The sequence below is a fragment of the Caloenas nicobarica genome, chromosome 7 (genome assembly GCF_036013445.1).
Source record: "Caloenas nicobarica isolate bCalNic1 chromosome 7, bCalNic1.hap1, whole genome shotgun sequence".
NCBI lineage: Eukaryota > Metazoa > Chordata > Aves > Columbiformes > Columbidae > Caloenas > Caloenas nicobarica.
In genome coordinates, this window is record NC_088251.1 from 34,385,792 (window position 1) to 34,406,558 (window position 20,767).

A 20,767-nucleotide genomic window follows, 5' to 3' on the forward strand; every position below is an offset into this window, starting at 1 on the left:
TGGGGAAGGGGAGTGAATACAATGACATCTGGATTCAACAAGCTGTCTTCTTCATCTGCCATGGCAGTAAAAACAGGTGAATAAGATGTTATGTTACATCAGAAGGACAGAATACCAACACAAAACATATACCAAGACAACACTATTTGAATTTATGGTATCTTTTCAGCTTGAATACTTCATTCTGTTTGGACATCTCAAGGTAGATCTAGTATTTTTCTTCTGACAAAAAGAGCTTTTACTTTGCAGCAATAATTCTCAAAAGAATTAGTTTTAAAAAAATGCGTTTTTTCAGCTTTAGTAAGAGCACACCAAAAACTTCAGAATACTCTGTTCCCCAAATTCTTAAAATATAGAAGTTTTGCAATCAGCTATATTTGATTTAAGGATAATGAAGCAGGTTTTGTGGGCTACAGAACCTTATAAATCTTTTCTGATTTCTTTTGGGGTACAGGGAAAAGGGGAATTGTTGAAGGAAAAGATGATTGATTACATTTGCCTGTGGGTAGTAAGACTTCCTACAAGGAGAAACAACATTCTCTGAATAATTACATGCAGTTTGATGCCAATAGGGACACACAGAGCCTAGTTCCCGGTCAGAAATTTTGGCTGCCACAAAATACTGATAAAAAATGCGTGAGGAAAACAGCGTGAATTCACAGTATTTTTACGACATTTTTCTCTCACTGATTTGCTTAGCTTAAACAGTAGGTCAAACTGCAATTTCTTCCTTCTGCTTTGCAGAAATTCTTCCATCTTGCATCATGAATGTCAATAGAAAGTAATAGCCAAACTGCATAAAGAGAATGTCAAAACATCAAACGCACAGCACAATTCCAATAAAAAAGAGCTATAACCAGGACTGTATTCTAACAGAAGTATTAAGTATATTTTTCAAAGAACGTTTATAAGACACTACGATAAACATGGGTGTCTGGCAATATAGGCAACAACAAAAAAGCACAGCATGAAATATTCAACACAGACCACACGTTTAAAAAATTTAATAAAACTGCCCACTCCTCTGTTTTTATCAGATACCACACAGCTGTCCTTTTATATCCACAGAGCCAAGCTTAACTCTTTGAAACAAGGTGACATTCTGGCTCCATTCAAGTCAGTTGAAGTTCTACCATTGGCTTTAGAGGATTTGACCGTTTAAAGTAGCAGGATTTTTGCATTTCTACAAGTGACAGTCAGGAGTCAGCAATGGAGACAAGAATGAGTGGTCTAGGTAGCACAGTTGGACACAGGCAATAGCCACAACACAGTAGCTAATCTCATAATGAAATACTCACCTGCAGCCTGCTGAGACATTGCCTACACTTGAAATATTTGATGAGAGGGTAACTCCTTTCTTCTTACACTGAAAAAAACCAATGCAACCATATAGAGATTTAAGAATTTAAATTTTATGTGGCCATTAGAGCTTCTCAGAGACTGCACCCCTTTTGACTGGAACTTCCACCACCTTCTCCTTAAGAGAATCAAAACCAAACTGAATAAAAGCTCTGCTTTACTGCAACATAAAGCTGAAAGAGTGAAAAAGCTGTCCTGCTGGATAAAAGAAACTAAAAATCCAAGTGTCAGTCAGTCCCTCCCCTGTTCATCACATACCCTTCCTTTCCTACACTCTTGTTCTCAGGCTAAGAATTCACTGCGTGGGGATTTTGAGGTGCAATAGCTTTATAAAACCCTCTTAAGATCCATAGAAATATTTCCTGCTTTGAAATCTCCTCCCAGAGACACCAGTCCCCAGCCTGGGAAGCTCCAGAACCTTCTCTCAGCTCTGCACACTCAGCTCTTCTCCAAGGAAGCGCATTCTCCCTTCCTTCCAGAAAGCTCTGCCTGAACAAGAGCTACAGGGGCCAACAAGGAAAATAAGTGACCTTTCTCCCTGCCTCTGAGCCAAAATATTACACACAGTAACACTCAGTAAGTGGTAAACAATCAAATACCGAAAATTATACTATCAATCACATCATCCCAGAACATCAAAAGTTCCAGTTTATATCACAGTTCATAGATCAAAAGTATCAGAATAACTTAAATTTTTCTTTTTTGTAGTTTCAGGAACTTCAGGCTATTTTCTAGGTTGCTTTATGTATTACTTCAGCACGAGCTAACAAGATATTGAATGAGAACTCATTAGCAGCTGGTCAACTGTAAAGAGTCCATCAATCATTTTTATTTCTTTACTGTCAGCAAGTCTAATTTCAACTCTGGAAAAAACTTGTGTTCTAAACTGTAAAATATACCACATAAAATAGTGGCATTTGGTAGTAGGCTTTTAGATTTTCATGCTTATTGCGAAAAAGTCAGTTCAACATATAATGAAGTCATTCTTCCTTTATAACCACCAAACATAATTAACGGGGGGGGAAAAAAAAGTTGCTTCATCCAGAGCAGATGAACAAACTACAATCTACTCCAGAACAAGTCCATCGTTTTGCACCTAAAGCTCCAGGAAGAATTCTGGAAAAATAGCAAAGCTCTTTCCTGTGTTATATTTACATGATTTCTGCCCAACAAAAAGCAAATATATATTCTGGATTGTTCTTATATTCCAAGTCAGTGAAACATCAACCAGTTGCTATAAAAGGACCTTTCAGGTGACAACAGGAGTCTTATCTTCACCATACCCAACCCAGTGCCCTGCTCCAGTTTTCAGGGTGCTGTTTTCACAGGTAGACTTTCACAAACAGCTTTTCTACAAGAAATCTACCTGACATTTGGTAGAATTTCATGAAGAGGATAGTACTGCAATTAGTCACACAAAATCACATCATCACCCTCACAAATTTTCTGCTCATTTGGCATAGCAGATTTCAGAAAAAGGCACAGTGTGATAGGGTCCTGGGATGGAACAGGACCAGCCTTTTCTTTCATGTGATTGTAGGAGAAGCACACTCGATCTCCAAAAGCTATGTTTACTATAGCTTTCTGTTTATTATAACGGAAAGATTCATAAAGTTGAACACAGTAACTATCTGGGAAGGAAAGCCCAGGTGGCCAAGTGACTCAAATCATATTAAAATAATTACCTCCCTGTCCTCTGTACCCTGACACAGTGGGTAGCCTACTCCTTTCTTGATTCCTAGGTCCAACATCTTGCAGCGGTTTCCTGGCTTGCAGCGACCTTAGAGAGTTTGCTCTAGAAGCTTAGGAAGATTTTCTCCCTCCCGATCTTGGGTGAGGCTCGGCTGGAGGTCCATCTGCACAAAGTGCAGGCCTGGGGCAGCCTCTCAGCTCCCCCAGGCAGGTTCCTGCGCAGCTCGAGGGCAGGAGCAGCTGCCAGGACCTCGCAGAGCTCCCTCAAGTGCCGCAGCCAGCACAGGTAGGGCAACGCACTCGCTTGTTCTCGTGGTTTTAGAATAGCGTGGGATGAAGTGCACACAGAACACACTGAGAGCCCAAACACTGAACAACACAACCGCCCACCACGTGTGGCCCGGCAAGCTGGCTGGTTCCCTGACTAACCTGCGAGCAAAGTTTCAGCTGCCCGACAAAACGGGAGGTAAATCGCTCCTCCAACCAGAGGCAAAAGCAAGCAAAGCCGTATTCCCTCTTACATAAAAGCACTGAGAAGAGTGATATTGACATTTCCTAAACTATTAAATAATTAGTAAAACAAATATTAAAAGCAAAAGTATGTACAAAGAGTAATGTTAAATATTAAATATTATTTATTAGCTTTTATATTAATACTGGAAAATTATTGTGGATTACTTCATACAACCAAATCCTAGACAGATCTGTTTCGTTGGTTGGTTGCTTGGTTTTTTTACAGTGCATATCAACTTTCTTCAGAGAAGAACAGCTCACATATTAAATTACACAAATGCAATTTGGTTGCTAAAGTTTTAATCTTGTACAGTGAAATTCCAATTTTCTATTTCTTGTACCTGAGTTCTAGTTCACGAACGGATTATAGGATGCAAACTTGTTAGGTGGATTCTAAAATACTACATTTAGATAAATCTTTCTAATGTACTTATAAATTTGGCAGGGTAAAAAAACCCCTGCTGCTATGGTAAGCTGAATCACTGGTAAACGTATTACTTTCATGCTCCTGAGGAAATCGACTCTTAGTATGCACAAAACTATTAACAGCTTCTTTTGTATGGCCAGCCTGCCCCAGATAACAAAGGCAAAACTGTAGAAGGGACAGATTATTATCTGTAGATAACCTGGAAGTCTAAAAGTCCCACCAAATTTCAGCCCAGATTTAATCACTCCACATGAAAAGCATTCACCATTACAATTCTAACCCAGGAAAAAAAGAAAATGTAGTAAGAAAATGTACAAGACTGAGAACATCACTTTAATAAAAATGTAAGCCAAGAACCAGTGGAGCTAGAAGGGACCTCACGGTCACCTCTTCCATCTCTGACCACTGTGAAACAGCCCAAGTGTTCCTAGAGCTTCCCACCCAGATGGTTGTCTAACCACTCTTTAACTGTGTCCGTAAATTAATCTCTGCAGCCTCCCAAGGTAAACTGTTCCAGTGTTTACTCACCTATATGGTCGATTTTTTTAACCTGACATTGCACAAATGTCACCTATTGCCAATTACTTTTCTCTTTCTTCTAGCAAATACGGAGAACAACTTAACAACATACACCTTATGGAAACCTCTTCCATATTTGAAAACATCATCGTGTTCCTCTTCTCTCTCTTTTCCTTCCTAAATTGCACAAACTCAGTTAAGTCAACTTCTTCTTACTTCTTATATATGTTCTAAAATCCTTGCTTCATTTTGTTCTTATCACTCCATGCTATTCTTAAACTGGCATGCCCAAAAGAAAATACTGAGCTGAGCCCTATTGACAGTTCGTTTCATCTGTAATTCTCTACAGCTCCCAACACCTTACGAACAATACCACTAAGCCAGAAATCCTGCACTTTTATTTATACAGCTGACTTCTTCCCAAGGGTAATCATCTGCACTTGTCATTTCAACTTGCAGATTTCAGATCATTTCTCCAAATGAAAAAGAAATCAAACTCTGCAGAAGTCTACTCTTCATTCCCTCCGCCACCTCATTAACGAAACCATGTAATTTACGTGGACCCAGGCCAGAATCACACTTTATTAAACTATGCCAATTTGACCTGCAATAGTATAAATAACAGTTCACTAGGAATATTATTTTTCAGTGAACTGTATTTTCCCTTAATACTAAGTTAACTACGCTTCTCAAGTCTGCTCATGAGAACATCCCCCTCTCAGTGTGAAATATCATGTGCAAAGTTACGTCCCATTTACTACTTCCCTTTTAACCACTAGACAGCTATTCTGTTAAACAATTAGATGTATTTGACAAAAGGTATTGTGAAAATTCATGCTTGTTGTTTATCACCACCTTCTTACCCTGAAGACTTTCAGGAAATGAACATTTAAGGATTTCCTGTAGCTTTTTCCTCGTTATCCACGTTACGGGGACTGATCTATAAATTCTCTAGTTTTTAGATAAGTTTTGCTTTTCTATTATCTGCAAATACTCGTTCCTCACTGTTTTTCTACCATCAATGCACACGGTTCAGAAACTCCTTTCTTAAATATTCTTTAACTTCTTTTGGGCATGTATTTCACTTTGTCTAAATACCTACAATAAGCACTTACACTTCACTATTCACATGAAGCCTGAAGCAGGTAAAAGAAATATCTTTGACTTACTGTTCCCCATTTACAAAGGTCTTTACTTTCCTTCTTCATTCTTATTAATACTGGATTACTGCAAACTTCTTGCCTTATGCAGCCTCTACTGGTTTTATGACATTTTGTGTCTCAGCTTTTTTGGCTGTGTTCACAATCAATGCTTCTCTTTTTATTTACACTACATCTCTAGTTTATTTTCCAGTCACTAAGAAGCTCCTGACGCAGGCAAGTCAGAATCTTTCAACATTTTCCACTTTTCCAGAAGTTTGCTCTTGCATTTCAGATAGCTTCTACCCTCCACCTTACTTTGAATCCATTATCTTTATTGCAATCTTTATTAACCAATAATTTTGCCATTTCACTGTTATCTTTGGAAATACTTTATTTTCTCATATTATTTTCGACTAAAATGCTTCCAATGCTCAGATTTTCACCCTCTTCTTCACTATTGTAATTCACTAGTTCTTTCTTTTAACAAGGCAAAAAAAATCTTTGATGCTATAGAAAGACTTGATGGAGTGTGCCTTGCTGTATTATTTTTGCAATGTTTGTTGTTTGGACAAAGGAGTCAACAGCCATTCTGATCTGGAAACCACACACACAAAAAACCTTTATGTAGCCAACAGCCAGGCCTTACAGAATTGAGGGGAAGGTCCAGCTTCCACAGACAGATGGCAGCAAGGGTTTCCCAGTTCTCCCACAGGCACACTACCTTACAAGGTTGTCCTAAGCATAGAGCTGGAGCTCACAGCAATCCCATGCCACTATTTTCAAACTCCTCCTCATTTACTGCCTCCTGTCACTGAAGATTCATTCTCATCACCAGCCAGAGAGAATACCAAGGACAGGATCATATTTCAGCTGTTCGCAATCAATGCACGATTCCCAATTTACAGGCTAGCCTATACACCTATATCATAGATATACAAAGACTCTCCACTACGATAATAAACTAGAGAATTAAAAAATTAAAACTTCCAACCTGAATTAATGGTAGGAAAAAAGAAGTCTTTGGCAATGTCTATGAAAATACAAAAGCCCGAATTACATCACCTAATTCACCTCTGTCCTCACCAGTGTTAAGAGTAGGATCACCTCCTCCCCATGTTGCAAACAATACTCCTTCTCACAAAATTTACCTTTCCTTCTGTCTATTTTTTTTTTCCAATGTATGTTCAAGGGAATATCACCTGCCTCCTTCAGTAACCTCATCCCTTGGAAACTGCCATCATGTAGCTCATACACAACCCACATGCCATTCAGTTACAGTGTGTTTCTGGAACACTTGGCTTACCCAACCTAGCTAATTATATCTTTTTTTTTTATCTCAGCCAAGAGCCAAATATAATCTACAGATTCATGCAGAACATATCGAGTAGCATAAAACGCATTGCATGCTGAAAGAAATCAGTGAGGCACAAAAACAGGTGAAAGGAGGCAGGAAGACTCTGCTGTTGCTGAGAGGAGAAGTTGTTAACCTGACAAAGAGGTGCTGGTATATCCAAGAAAGTGAAACAGGCTCACATTTCTTCAGTAAAATAAGCATTACAAATTCAAGGAGGAAAAACTCCTCTAAGCTTTCTAAGGAGGAATTAGCGGCAAAAACTAACAGGTGTTAGGAAGGAAGTTCTCTAAAGAGAACCTCTCTATGTGTGGAACCTGAGGCTTAATACACACATGAAGAATGAATGTGTAACACACACCTTGCCAGGAAAGGATGACGAGTCGGATGGAGAAGGAAGGAAGAGCGAGGGTCCTTCTCATTTCCCAGGGTGGACTGAGTTAACAGCTCACAGCCCCCAAAAGCAACAGTTCTGCCCAGCTAGCCTGCTTCCACACTCTGTTACTCCTTCCCATTGCCCTGGAGATGGATACAGAGCTTGTGTGCCCTTCTCAGAGTTTGAGTCAGCTCAATAAAACTGAAAGAAAATCCAACAGGAACAAGAGAAGAGTGAGTTTGGCCAGCTGACCTGGCCGACAGACAGGGTCTCTGGAGCAGCAGAGCTGGTGCAAGGGAGGGGAAGATCTGGGTGGCTGACAGCACAAACATGCAGAGTACACAATGGGAGCCCCCTTTCCAGCCGAACGGAGCGGTTGGATCAAAGCAAGGGATAGAAGGAAACTCTGATTAGATAGAAGGAAATAATTCCTTCACATTGAGGATGATAAAACACTGGAATCGGCACCCAGAGAGTCAGTGGAATCTGCACCTTTAGAAAACTGACCTGATTGAACAAGGCCCTGAGCAACGTGATGTAACTTGGTAGTGGGCCCTTTTTTGAGCAGAGAATACCACCAGATGACCCTGAAAACTTAAAATATTATACAACTATATTATAACTAACAGTTTCAATGATTAAGTTAATATTGTTGAAAGCTACAGAGATAAAACTAAGTAGTCAAAGGTTTACTACTTGCTTAAACTGCTATCAAACATTTCAAATGGCATTGACAATGCTACAGACTAACTGAAAAACTAAGATACTATACCAAGAATCGAAGCACCACATCAGAGATCAGCAACAGAGCTGACTGGAAAATCTCCAGAGGAATCATTCTTCTTTGAATTTTGCCAGTTTATCAAAAGCAGAATATTACACGGAAATAAAGCAAGACCTTCTGACAGAACGCAGGAATATGCCCTGCCAGCTCTGCAGGATGGTCCTGGAACCAAAATCGGAAAGTTTGGGAATGAAGAATTTATAGGCGTCGCTCCTCAAGTAGTCTTACTCTACAAAAATTGTGTTCCTATAGCTCAGAGAGGCAGGTGTTCTGAGGATCACAATAACTGAGGAGTCAAATGGCCTAAGAACCTGGCAAGCTCACCTGGGGCTTATTCAGACTTTGCATGCTCACTCATATGCGATGGCACTCTGGGATCTCACTGGGATCTGGAATAACAACTTCCTCTCTCATCCCAGCAATCTGGTCAGTTGGTCCACAGCTGTTCAGGACTGGACAGGTATACAACTGATAATAATCTTGGCAACATCAGTCAGCATCACCTAAGACATCCCAGCATGTTTCACTTTGAAATCCTGCTTTCCTGTGTGCACAGTTGAGCACAGGAGGTGCCTGCAGAATGCAGAAGATTATTAGGCCTCTCTTTTTCAAATTAGAGACATTAGAAACATGAAAGCCAAAAAATAAAAACTCCATTTCCTAGCCAATTGTAGCAAGGATCAAAAATGTCATTATGAACTTGCCTCCTTAAGAAATGGCTACAAGTTGTCACATAGAATTTCAGGATTCCACTACCTAGTCACTCTTCAGTTTCATTTTGTTCACACTTCCTACTGGAAACTTGCAAAGTTTTAATCTCTTTCTCTTCCTTATTATTCCAAACAGTAGACTAGAAATATCATTACCAAACCAAAATGGTCCCTACCTGTGTGCATATGCTCTCTCACGTATACATTGTCCATTTGTGCATGTGCACAGTGAGTTAAGACTCATTAATAAGACAGTGTTCTTTTGCTGTATTGAGGAAAAAAAAAAAAAAACCACAACACGCGAGTTTCCAGAGAAGAAATTTACCTTAGGCTCCAGTTTTGTTTTCTATTATCCGCTTCCAGGTTGTATGCAATTATTATTATTATTACATAATAATATATTATATTCTTATTTTCTCTGGAATTAAAATTTATTATTATTCTTCATTTCTACTGCAAAGAGCTCAATAATATTCAGTAAGAGAATGGAGGGAGGGACTCCTTTACCAGTTATCTCCTTTTAAAGACTGATAATTTCTCCTATACAACATTAAGGTTTTGAAAAAATGAGAAACATTGCTACTTGATAGAAAAAGATAATCTTAGATGATTCATGAGTATAGCCCCTAGTTAAGTAGCTGGCTTAGCCTTTCTTTCCATCTTCACATAAATTTTCTTTAATTTTTGATACTGATAATGAAACAATGGTTGAAAAGAATTAGAATAACCTAAGATAGAAAGGATTTTCCAGTAAATAGAGTAATTAGAATAATTTACTTTATTTAATGTATTCTACTAAGCACTGCAGCTGTCTGATCTGAGACATTTATTTTCTTCACGTACTCAAACAGAAAGAAAATGTGCCAGTTGGCAACACGGGCTTAGAAAACAACTGCGAGAAGCAATTCTTGGGAAAAGCTGGTCTTGAAAGGCCTTTCTTTTTTTTAAAAATTAATACGATGGTGGGGATTGGTTTGATTGTTCACTTTTCCAGCCTTCTGATCATACACATTGGTCACAAATGCAATGATACAAAGGAATATTCTTCCTTTTTAGTTTTAGTTAATTAAGAAAATTTTGTTAATTAAATTTAGTTAATTAAGAAAAAGAGTAACAGTACATCAGACAGAGAAACGAGTGGAAATGAATCTCCCATCGTCCAGGACACTAACAGGTTAAACAGCCCTGGCCCCAGTGTTGACACCAAGGGTATAAGCCCCAGTTCCCGCCGACCCCAACCCGCTGGGTGCAGCACTGCCCCCAGTTTTCAGCCCACCTCACTGCCAGCTTGGCCAGCCCACACTTCAGCCCTCTGTATTACGGGAGGCAGCGTCGGAAGTCTGACTAAGATCAAGTTCACCACCACCCAGCACGCTGTCACACCAGCCACATGTTTAAAGATCGCACAGAGATATCTGGGGTAGTGTAGGTTACGGACTTTGCAATTAAATGGGATTTTTTTAAGCGAAGAATTTAAGGCGTTTTGGATTTGTTTAGAAAAAATAATCCTTTTGTTAAAAAGTTGGATTTGGCCTTCATTTGTCTACAACATCAATATTCTATTAAGAGTTCCCCAAACTATCAATGACTTATGTTTTTAATAAGAATCGTTAAATAAACAAGTAGTAAACAGCTTTTAATCTGAAACAGAATACAATTCAGAAATGTAGCTGGACGACAAAAATTATCTGTCCTATAGAGAGGATAAATAGCCAACATAAATGCATTCTGAAACAACAAACTTCAGTAGTGTTCCTAGAAATGGCAAACTAACATTCAGAAAAAATGATCAGCCTTTAACGTCCTCCAGAATAGGAAACTGGTCAAGAAACACCTCACGTAGTGACAACCACTTCCCAAAAACTGTAAAAAAATCCCAAACCTTGTAAATTAAACAGCTAGGTAGATGTTGAGTTAACAAATACTTTAATATTTATTTATAATGCTTGTTTATTACCATAATCAACAATTTATTTCATCTTGGAGAGAGAAAATGCTACTTTATTGAAGGTTCCCTGAAAAAAAATGTCTTCAGCAAGCCAATATATTTCCAGTCCTGTCAGGTATACCAAATACAAATTACTGACTATTGTACTGAATCATCCACTACAGATCCAGGAGTCGCTCATCACGCTACATTACTTCAATGCAAGCCTTAAGTTAAGATCCGATTAATCCTGGAATAGCTTGGCTCAGAACCGTTAAATGAAAAACAGCTTAAGAATAGAAAATATTTCATTACCTTGCTCTAGCTCACATACGTAGATCCCAGTTTATTGCAAATTCTGTGAGACAATCTATAATCAGGTAAATTTAACTGCAACTTATTTTGCAACTGTAAACCTATTTGGAGAACTCACTAGAGTACTTCTGTGTTTTAAGTACACCAAAAATCTTCCTGAACAGTTCATATCTGATTTCCCTATAAAACTAAATGTTTGACAAAAGTTAATGTCAAGAAAAACAATTCTCAATTACACATACTGCATATAAAAATGTAAGAAAACCCACTGTAGGAGTGTTCAAAGTCAACTGAACTAAGTACTCAGCTAATGTCAACAACCGAATTATGAAAATGACATGTTTTCCTGCATAAATGCCAGCATAACATGCCATATGGGCAAACCAGTTTTACTGGAATAAATCTTTTTTCTGAAAACATAATACTCGATAAAGTCATTTAAAAAACCCCTGAATCAGAAAAACCTGAGTGACGCTTTCCACCCACACATCACACATTGAAATGCTTATAGTTTACATTTTCCTACACCTGACTTCCAAACTTCTCTGGAACAGCAGTTTTTAAAAATAGTCAAATATGAAGAGGACAGTAAAGTAAGAACATTTGAATCCATTCTTGTTACAAAATGACATGAATACAAGCTCCGTTTGTTCATTTTCCTATACAGAAGTACCAAAAAAAGGATTTTGGAAAGTCAGTCAATTCAACCACTTGCATGAATAACCAACAGCTACTCTGTTCTTGAAGACTTTAACAAGGCATTTCTTCAAACTCCCTGGTTAGTCCAGTCTGCCAAGATACACATTGGTGAGAAAAAGTCGAAGCAACCAAGATGGACAAGTTAAACAGTTCTCTGTTCTTAGCCACCACTGGCAACAATTTGGAACATCCGACACTGAAGTATATTATTGAACAAATAACATATTTAACAAAACTCTAAACAGTTGCTGTAATCTTCAGCTGTGCCATATATGATTGTTTGGAATACCCTTCATTACATGGAGAAAACACATCTAGCTAAACAGATGAAGGTACAAAGCTGCATATGAAAATGCATTTCTTCAGTTATAGCTCTTAGATTCTTTAATTAATGAGTTGAATTATCAGTTTTACAGATTCACAGTATCATGTAGCCAGACAATTTCACGGGAAGCCGCTATCGAACAATGTTTTGGAGCTCTGTAAGAAAATGTACATGCCTCAGCAGAACTGGTAATGTCCTGTTTCACCATCAAAGGACAAACAATGTGAAAATGGTAAAACACACACATTTAGACATGTATCAATATATGATCTGTGGACTGGTTGTAATACTTTAGATATCTGGCAAGAAGATCTCTTATGACAAATGTTTAAAACACATTACCATAGCAGTTTTCTATAGAAGAAAAAACAGTAGCTGGCAGGTACTGAGATGAGAAGGTTTAAGCATTTATGAAAAATGTATTCGTGAAGGAAACTATACATTCCAGATATATTTTCAGCATACTATTAAAAAATATTCACATTAGATTGTTCAGTATACCCCAACTACAAAATATAATGCAAATTAGCCCCAAATTAATGGAACTTTAAAAGTGGAAAACACTATGTTTTCCGAAACATCCTGTGTTCTCATCGAGCCCGTCTGACAGGAACAGGTGAGGTGAAGCCTTACATGAATGGAGAACATAAGCTTTATCAGGAAGAGCTGTAGCAGATATAAAAAGTGTCTGGAGCTTTTTCAAAGGTTTGGTTCATGCAATGTGAATTTTCTCTGGTAAGAGATACCAATTTGGGCCCTAATTTCTTATTGATGTAGTATCCATCTTTTCATATACATATTATTAATCATCAGGCATCCATTTTTCTGCAGCTATAGCATAAGGATAATTAAGGGACAATAGCCCCAAGAGATGCAAATATCTAACAAAGACAACCAGGCAATTCTTTAAATTAAATATCTGAAACATTCCCTTATCAAGCTGAACAAAACGTTTCCTTCAATCTGAAAAAAACTCTTTTGGAGGATTTCTTGCCATTTCCAGGACTACCAAAAATGTTCCCCCTGAGCACTGAAATGAAAAATCCACTGCTTAGAACAAGATTAAGTAGCTTAAATGCAAGATGCACTGCACCACTGTGACGATAAACCAAAGCGTCTTGTCTTCCCCCTATCCAGGGAATCGTTAAAAGTCTTCATCAGGAAACTATAAAATACAAGTAACATGAAGTTTAAGGCATCTATATGTTTGAGGTATCTACATGTCCTTCCACTCTAAAAGAGCAAGAGTGGTGATAAAATACTACACAAAACATTATTAATCACAGGCAGTCTCTACATGCAAACAGTTGGTGAGACCTTGAGCTGTTGAAGAGCACTCAAGAAAGCGGTGATGCAAGGCATTAGCACTCCACAGCACTCAAATTTATGAGTTGAGAGAAAGGGTAAGGCCCACAACCATGCCATCAATAAATAAAGACTCCTCATTTTCCACTCATTTTCTGGTTTGGAATTTCCAACACTCAGGTGTTCAGTAAATTAACAATTACGATTTGAAATCTAGACAGACGCAACAGCACAAGTCCCAACTATTCACTGTATCATCTTTCCTCAGTTGGACCTTCCCCATGGCTACAGAGGGTTCTATACCACACACCTTTTCCCCAGAAAAAGGACTCCCCATCTCAGGCCTCCCCCTGCTTCCAGGGATCCTGTCTCCTCTGCTCTCATCCTCACAGCATTCCAGTTTATGTGCTCAGATCCAAATATGCCTCAAATACAAATGTGTCCCATATCCAGAAGTTGTGGACACGAATGTGTGGTGAAGCAACATGCTTCAGAGAACCTTCAGGGAACCCAAGGAGATAAAGCTCCAGCAGCTGCGTTCCCAGTGAGACTCAAGTATGCAACACACGTGCTCCACTGTCTGCCACCAACTATTTCATTTCCCTTGCGGCATCATTGCTAGAGCAGTCCGACACTCTGTGCCACAAAGCAGATGAGATTTATAATCAGCCTCAGCTTGGCCTGCCCTGAGGCTACACGGATGATCAGGGCTTGATTATCAGTACCCTAGACTTGTCATATAAATATGTACAATGTAGTCAACTTCAGTCCACTTCTTGATCTGATCTCAAGATAAAATGTATCATTAGTCTCCTTCCGTTTTCTTAAATGTCTCATGAAGGGACTGAAAGCATGGCAGGTGTGAGAAGGGCTGGCTTGGCTCTGCTCCCTGCCATGCTCAGCCAAAACCTTAGGTAATTTTAACACAAAAACTCAGTTAAGAAATAGAAGTTTTTGAAACACACAACAAGAAAGAATGAAATCACAACCTACCAGAAAAGGCAAAGATAGTACTGGCCCAGCATACATAGAGTGTGTGTGTTTATATACATACATATATATACATACACATATCCAATCGATATCCAGAATAAGCTGAGAAACTGATAAAGCTCAGATATGATGAAACAACATTTTAAAAGTAAGGAAACTTTAATTCAAGAAAGCAGCAATAATATCATCAGCATATCTGACCTTTCTTTACCAACCTTCTTTCAGCCTTGTCTGAACAATCCAGCCAGCGATCTCTGAGATTCAAACCCACAGGTGGGTGCAGAATAATCATTGAGACATCCCCTCCCTGTTTACTGAAGGCAGAGAAAGCAGTGCCTGCAATCATCCTAATTGCTGCTCACAGCAGCCACTTTAACCCACACTCAATCACAACTCTATTATCCCTTTTGATCATCCAGATAAGTGCACATCCCTATTGTGACTGGGAGTCAAAGCAGCTAGAGAAGTCAAGAAACATGGAGCCAGTATTGCTGCACTCCAATGTGTTCAATAACTTTTCATTTTAAAGCACCAGCAGAGACAAAAGCTTGTCATTAGGAAAATGTAACTGCTTATTACTAGAACAAAATGATTGCTCCTATGGATACGTTATTATCCACACAGCATAGGATGATCCTGCCGTTGATAAGCTATCCAAACTCACAATAGTAATTCCTGTTATTTGATGTCCTGAAATGCAAATATATCCCTTAAAAATATACGTCTATGCGTAGAACTCAGAGAGGATAACGACAGTACACAAATAATTCTGAAATACTGGAAGAAAAATTGCTGTCTTTCAGAAAAATAAATATGTTTGCAATTTACTATATGTCTGAATTACTTTGTGAGCAGAAAAACTTCAAGCTTCTTGGAGATAGAGTGTGCCTTTATCAGTGTAGAGAACATTTTGCTTAATTTTCCATTGCATCACCTCATTGTGATATAGCCTCTGTGACAAACAGCCACTACATAGAAGGCAGTATCTGCTGAAAAGATGTTTCTCTCAGCTTGTAGTAAAACCTCAAAATTTAGCCAGACACCAATAGGCCCTTGAATTCACTTGATGTCCTTAAGACTTATTAAAGACTTAGAATAATTGAGAGAAGAAAAAAAACAAACCACCACACACAACACCAAATTTAGGAATGACAAAAGCTATATTCCTTACACTGTTTCAAATTTGTGTAAGCACCGAGGGTCAGTTTCAAAAAAGGTGGATGACACAGAACTTACACAGAATTTAGGCACTCAAGTCCTTGGCAAGGATCCTGTTAAAGCTGAACACTTCCCAGAGGAGCCAGAGCCAGGGGCTTTGGAGATGCACTGGGTGTTCCCAGTGTCAGTGCAGCTCAGAGCTTCCTGGCAAACCAGCTGCTCGCGAAGCATTTGTGAAGGTGGCATTTACTGTGTGGGGTGTCTCTGAAGCAATGCAGCTCCCACTAGCAGCACTCAGATAGAAAGCTTAAAAAAAGTAATGCAACCAATATACTAGCAAGAAATGACAGGCATATCCAGAAAAAAAAAATCTTCCAAGCAGCTGACTAGTACAACTCATGAGTGTGACTGAAAAGAACCAAAATGATAGCGGGTAGGCTTTGTTTTGTGAACTATTCACCGCCGGGATGAAGACAGGAGCAAAAGCACGTCCTCTGTGGAGAGTGGGCAAGGAAAACTTGCCACTAGCACAACCAAGCTGTGGTACAGAGACTCTGTGCCTCACTCTGGGCATTGGGCACAAATACACCATGCGAACATACGCACAGACTCACATGAAGTATTACGTAGAAAATGCGATTGCTTGTGGAGTACAGCAATGTTCCCAAGGAGAGGAAGGGAATCACAACCGGGTCCTTAAACCGCACTGTGTTAACAAGTGACTGGCGTAACTTTTATAGCTCAAAGTCCTAGCTTCTTGAAATTATTAATAGAAGAGCCCTGAACACAGTGATAAATCAGAAATGTCTGCTGAATCTATCATTTATTCCTCAGTGAGTTAGAGCTGTGAAATAATGTAACTGACACCTGATAATCTTCTCATTGAAAATCTTATTTAATCCAGTCCCATTATAGCCATAAATTATCCTTGATGAGAGTTTTTCCATTGAGATCAATATTAATTGTATAAGCAGATCAAGAACACTAAAAAAAACCACCAAACCATACCACACCATACTTCAAATTCACTCCTGTTGTTTAATCCTAGATTAACACTTCATACTTCTCAATCTTTCGTATTTTTTCCTTTCTGCTTCCCTCCTCAGCTTTGTCACCTTGTGCAGACACTGTGTTATGCAGCACATTAGATTACACTTCCTCCTTTTACCATATTTTAAAAGCTGCTTCCTGAATTTCTCAAGTAAGTGGACCGGGTTATGTGTTCTTCTTTTCCCCTTAGTCTGCATTATGTAACCCTAAAATCATAATCATTTCTGAAATAGAAAAGATAATCACAATTTTGTTTCAGAGTCCAAGAATTTAAGACCATTTGACTTACAATCACGTAGTTTTACTCCTGCAAGAGGCAGAATTCCCCTGACAGGTTCTTGCAACAAACCCACAGCGATCTTTTGGACTAATATACACCATACCTGCATCATCTCACATGCTCTGGCTACTATAGGTTGATGTCTTATTAAATTTGCTGATATCTAACAGCAAACTTGATCCACCCTAGGACAAATATTGCAATAGACATCTCCTACAAGAAAATAACATTCCACGCCAACCAGAGCTAAAGAAATCTCACATAGCTAACCCATGTGTAAAGCACCACCAAGCAGGTTCAAGGATTATGCTGCATTCAACAGAAACTGCAGCTAAACTTTGAGTAAAAACACAAAAGCATCTTTAGCTGGTATAGGGACTGAAAGAGCAACTTGAATTCACAGAAAATTAAATAAATTAGTTGTAAATCCCACCCACTCTTGGGCCCTCGATAAATAAAAAGAAAATATCAACAAGCACAATATGTATGAAATGAAAAAACATCTGATATACGCAGATTACCTTAGTCCCTATGCTTCATTACCTTAATGACAACAGGATAAGACAAAGAAAACAGTCTCATTAGAACAGCTTTGGACTTGGTTAACTACTAGGACTTCCAGAACAGAAGTGAATTTCAGCTTCCAAAAAAAGAAACAAATAGCTGTATCATACAATTATCCTCTCAATGTGCTTGATGAATCATCAAGTATCTTTAGATAAGAACAGTATGCCTACAGAAAATGTTTCCAGAGGAAAAGCATGATATTAACACTGTGTACCCATATTAAGAGTATCAGTCTCTACTGTTTTATCATTTAACTGCCAGACATAAGTGCCAAATTAATTCTTTAAATCTAATAGCTATTTTTTAAACACAAACTATATTCCTTTTCAAAAATTCACAGATTAATTGGCCTATAAGCATGCCAAACAATCAGATTTCTGGATTTACCAAAGAATCCTAGCTTTCTAATTTAGCAATTAAGTAATTTCTACACTTGTAACTTGGTGCTCTTACACAGACCAAACGTAGTAGTGCGAACACCCTACTTTAAAATGATATTAACAGATTATTTACCTTTTAACAAATTATTTAAATTGTTGCATGCTACAGGAACTGAGATTACATTTTAAAGGTCTTGTCCTAAAATTTTAAGAGATAACTAGGAAGTGAAATTAAAAGAAACTTCTGTGAACATATGAAGGATTACACCTGCTCTGCACTAGTGACGGTTCACAATAAGCACAAAATACAATAAAGACATGTACATTGTATCTGTAAAAACAGCATTTTCCACAGACTGTATGATATAATATGATTCTTATGATTTCTGGAGATCCATAATTAGCTTTTGCTTAGATTTATGTAGAAAAATGTTCCTTTCAATCTTTTGAATATCATGTTGAGAAATTTAGGTTAAACTCTTATTTACATTAATTGTAGGTTAAATTCTAGTGTATACTAAAATAGGCTTTGAGACAGGTATTAAAAAAAGTTTAAAAGTCTGGTTACTTACATTGTTTATGTATTCAGAAAGCAGGTCTTGGAGAGCTTGGCGTATAGCATTGCATTCAGCAATGATGCGTTCTCGATGAACATCACGCGTGCAGGAAGAATCGGCCAGCAAAGCCGCCCCACTGATAATAGCTTCCAGACGTTTCTCTAGTGATGGCCTTATTTTCTCTTCATTCACTTCAAGAGGATCCAGGATAATTAAATTCTGGAAAAGATTAGGAGGAGAGGTAAGAAAATTCAGCCCAATTAAGTTGCTGCTTTAATTTTTTCGTGTATGAACTACAGTGGCGTTACGCTTCCTAGACTTGCAACTAGCCCTTTCCCTTGGAAGGATCTAAAATAGTTTTGACTGTGGCAGATTCTGTTTTCCATTCTTGGGCTATGCATACAGGTCATTTGCAGACAAAGCAAAGTTCTCTCTGCCGTTCAGATCTAACTTGTTCTAAGCCAGTATCCAAGTTCACAAATCCTACTGGCCTAGACCCAGTACTAAGATGGCAACAGAGCTTTCCTGCCAGAGCTGGTTCACACTTAAGCACCTCACAGCACAAGTAGAACAGGATCACATTTACCTGCAGGCCATATTGACATCTTCTGACAACTGCCTTGTCTCTGACTCCTTCCTCTTGTTTCTTACTTTTACTGTATGAGATTTAAGATTTTCATCCTCAGCTTCAGCCTCTCCTACACCTGTATCTGGCATTTCTTCTACAACAGAAAGGCTACTTGCCTACCTTCATAAATATGCATGTATTCTTATCACTGCAGTATCTATTTGGTCAATCTTCACAACATCCTACTCTACAATAAAAATATATCAACCCTATTTTCAAAGCAAAGAACTGAGGCCCAGACTGTCAAGTTCGTGGTCATACACAGGGTATGTGTATGACAGTCAACTGCATGCCACCTTCCCAAGTTCTCAGCTGGTATTGTTTCTCCTCTTCACATCTTGCTGCTGTGCTTGTAAAAAAAAAAAAAAATTTCTTCTTTCAAACTCTTTCCTGTTTCTGTCTGCACTTCTTGAGGATTATCTGTCTTCCTTATCCTTCCCTACAGTGGGTCTGTCTTGCATATTTACCTTATAAATTCTTAAGAAGATGTTTTATACTAAGCTAGTAATGTCTATGTACAATTATGACATACACAGTGTATAAGTTTACTTCTCAGTAATATCCCCTATTTTACCTAAGTATCTCAGACCAGAATCTCAGCTTTGTCTGAAAGAGGGGTTCAAAATCCCCAAAATTTAGACTTCTAGAGATCAGGAGGACCTCAGGATTTAAAACAAAACCAGCAGTGCTAGATGACAGCTAAGAATGTTAAATGAGATACATGAACAGTCTAGTTCTGCAGATTTTTAGTTTAATACAATCTCATGCTATGGCAGAAAGTCACTGCTGCTACCTTTAGGAGGCTGAATCAACTGTTTTTTCAAAGGACACAGATATGTGTCCTCTTGCTTTTCACTAGCCAGAAAGCAGACAACCACTTTGGCATGATAAAACCAACTACATCTGTGTGTCAAGCAAATACTCTGAAGAGAAAGAAAATGAGAGGTGATGTTTTCATGAAATATGAAAGTAAGTATATTCAAGCTTCAGCATTAAAATAAATTCAAACTAGCAGTTTTTAACCTAACTGAACATCTGAAACAAGGCTGTTATGGTCCAGATCACCAAGCCTATATTCCACGTAAATCCATTCACCTGTTACATCCATATGTGATTCCACACTTTCAGAAGAAATATTAAACAAGAAAACTATGCCATATACCCTTAAGTGCAATTTAGGTCAGGTACATCGGAACTTATCAGGCTTATCAGACTACTTTTAAGCTGGAGAATTTTAATTATTTTTTCAATTTAGATTTAATAATACAATTTCAGGTACTGCCTAGCTCAGGCAATTCTAAGTGTAGTGAGATAAAGATAGTAAGATAAAAGCTTAAACACCTAGGACAGGGGACTTCAGTGACCTTGAGATTTTCTTGTTGGTTATTATTAACATTATCCTACATGTTAGGTATAATTTAGAGAAAGAAAGACATTTTTACATGTTCAAGCATCCCATCTTTTCTGAAATACACAAGAATTGTTTTGAGACAGCTGGGAGATTCTCCAACTAGAGAAAAATCAGACCTGATAATTTGAATATTTCCCAAGAAAACCAGTGCAGGGTCTTTCTGCATTACCGTGTCATTCAAACAGAAGGTTGTATTTCCCAGCTTGCAGGATCGGTGTACGTTTCTAAACATTCCACCTCCACTACTGTTCCGCTGCCCTGAAGTCCTCCCTCTCACCTAAAAGCATTCTAGTTCCTTA

The 20,767-nt window shown here is 38.3% G+C and overlaps 1 protein-coding gene across 3 annotated transcripts in view; it reads right to left on the reverse strand.

Annotated features, from left to right (window-relative positions):
• Positions 1–20,767, reverse strand: part of CTNNA3 (catenin alpha 3) — a 499,026-nt gene that overhangs the window by 357,618 nt on the left and 120,641 nt on the right. For all 3 annotated transcript variants that reach the window (XM_065638800.1, XM_065638799.1, XM_065638801.1), the window contains exon 7: positions 18,445–18,648. In XM_065638800.1, the coding sequence (XP_065494872.1) occupies positions 18,445–18,648 (204 nt within the window). The remainder of the gene's footprint in view (positions 1–18,444; positions 18,649–20,767) is intronic.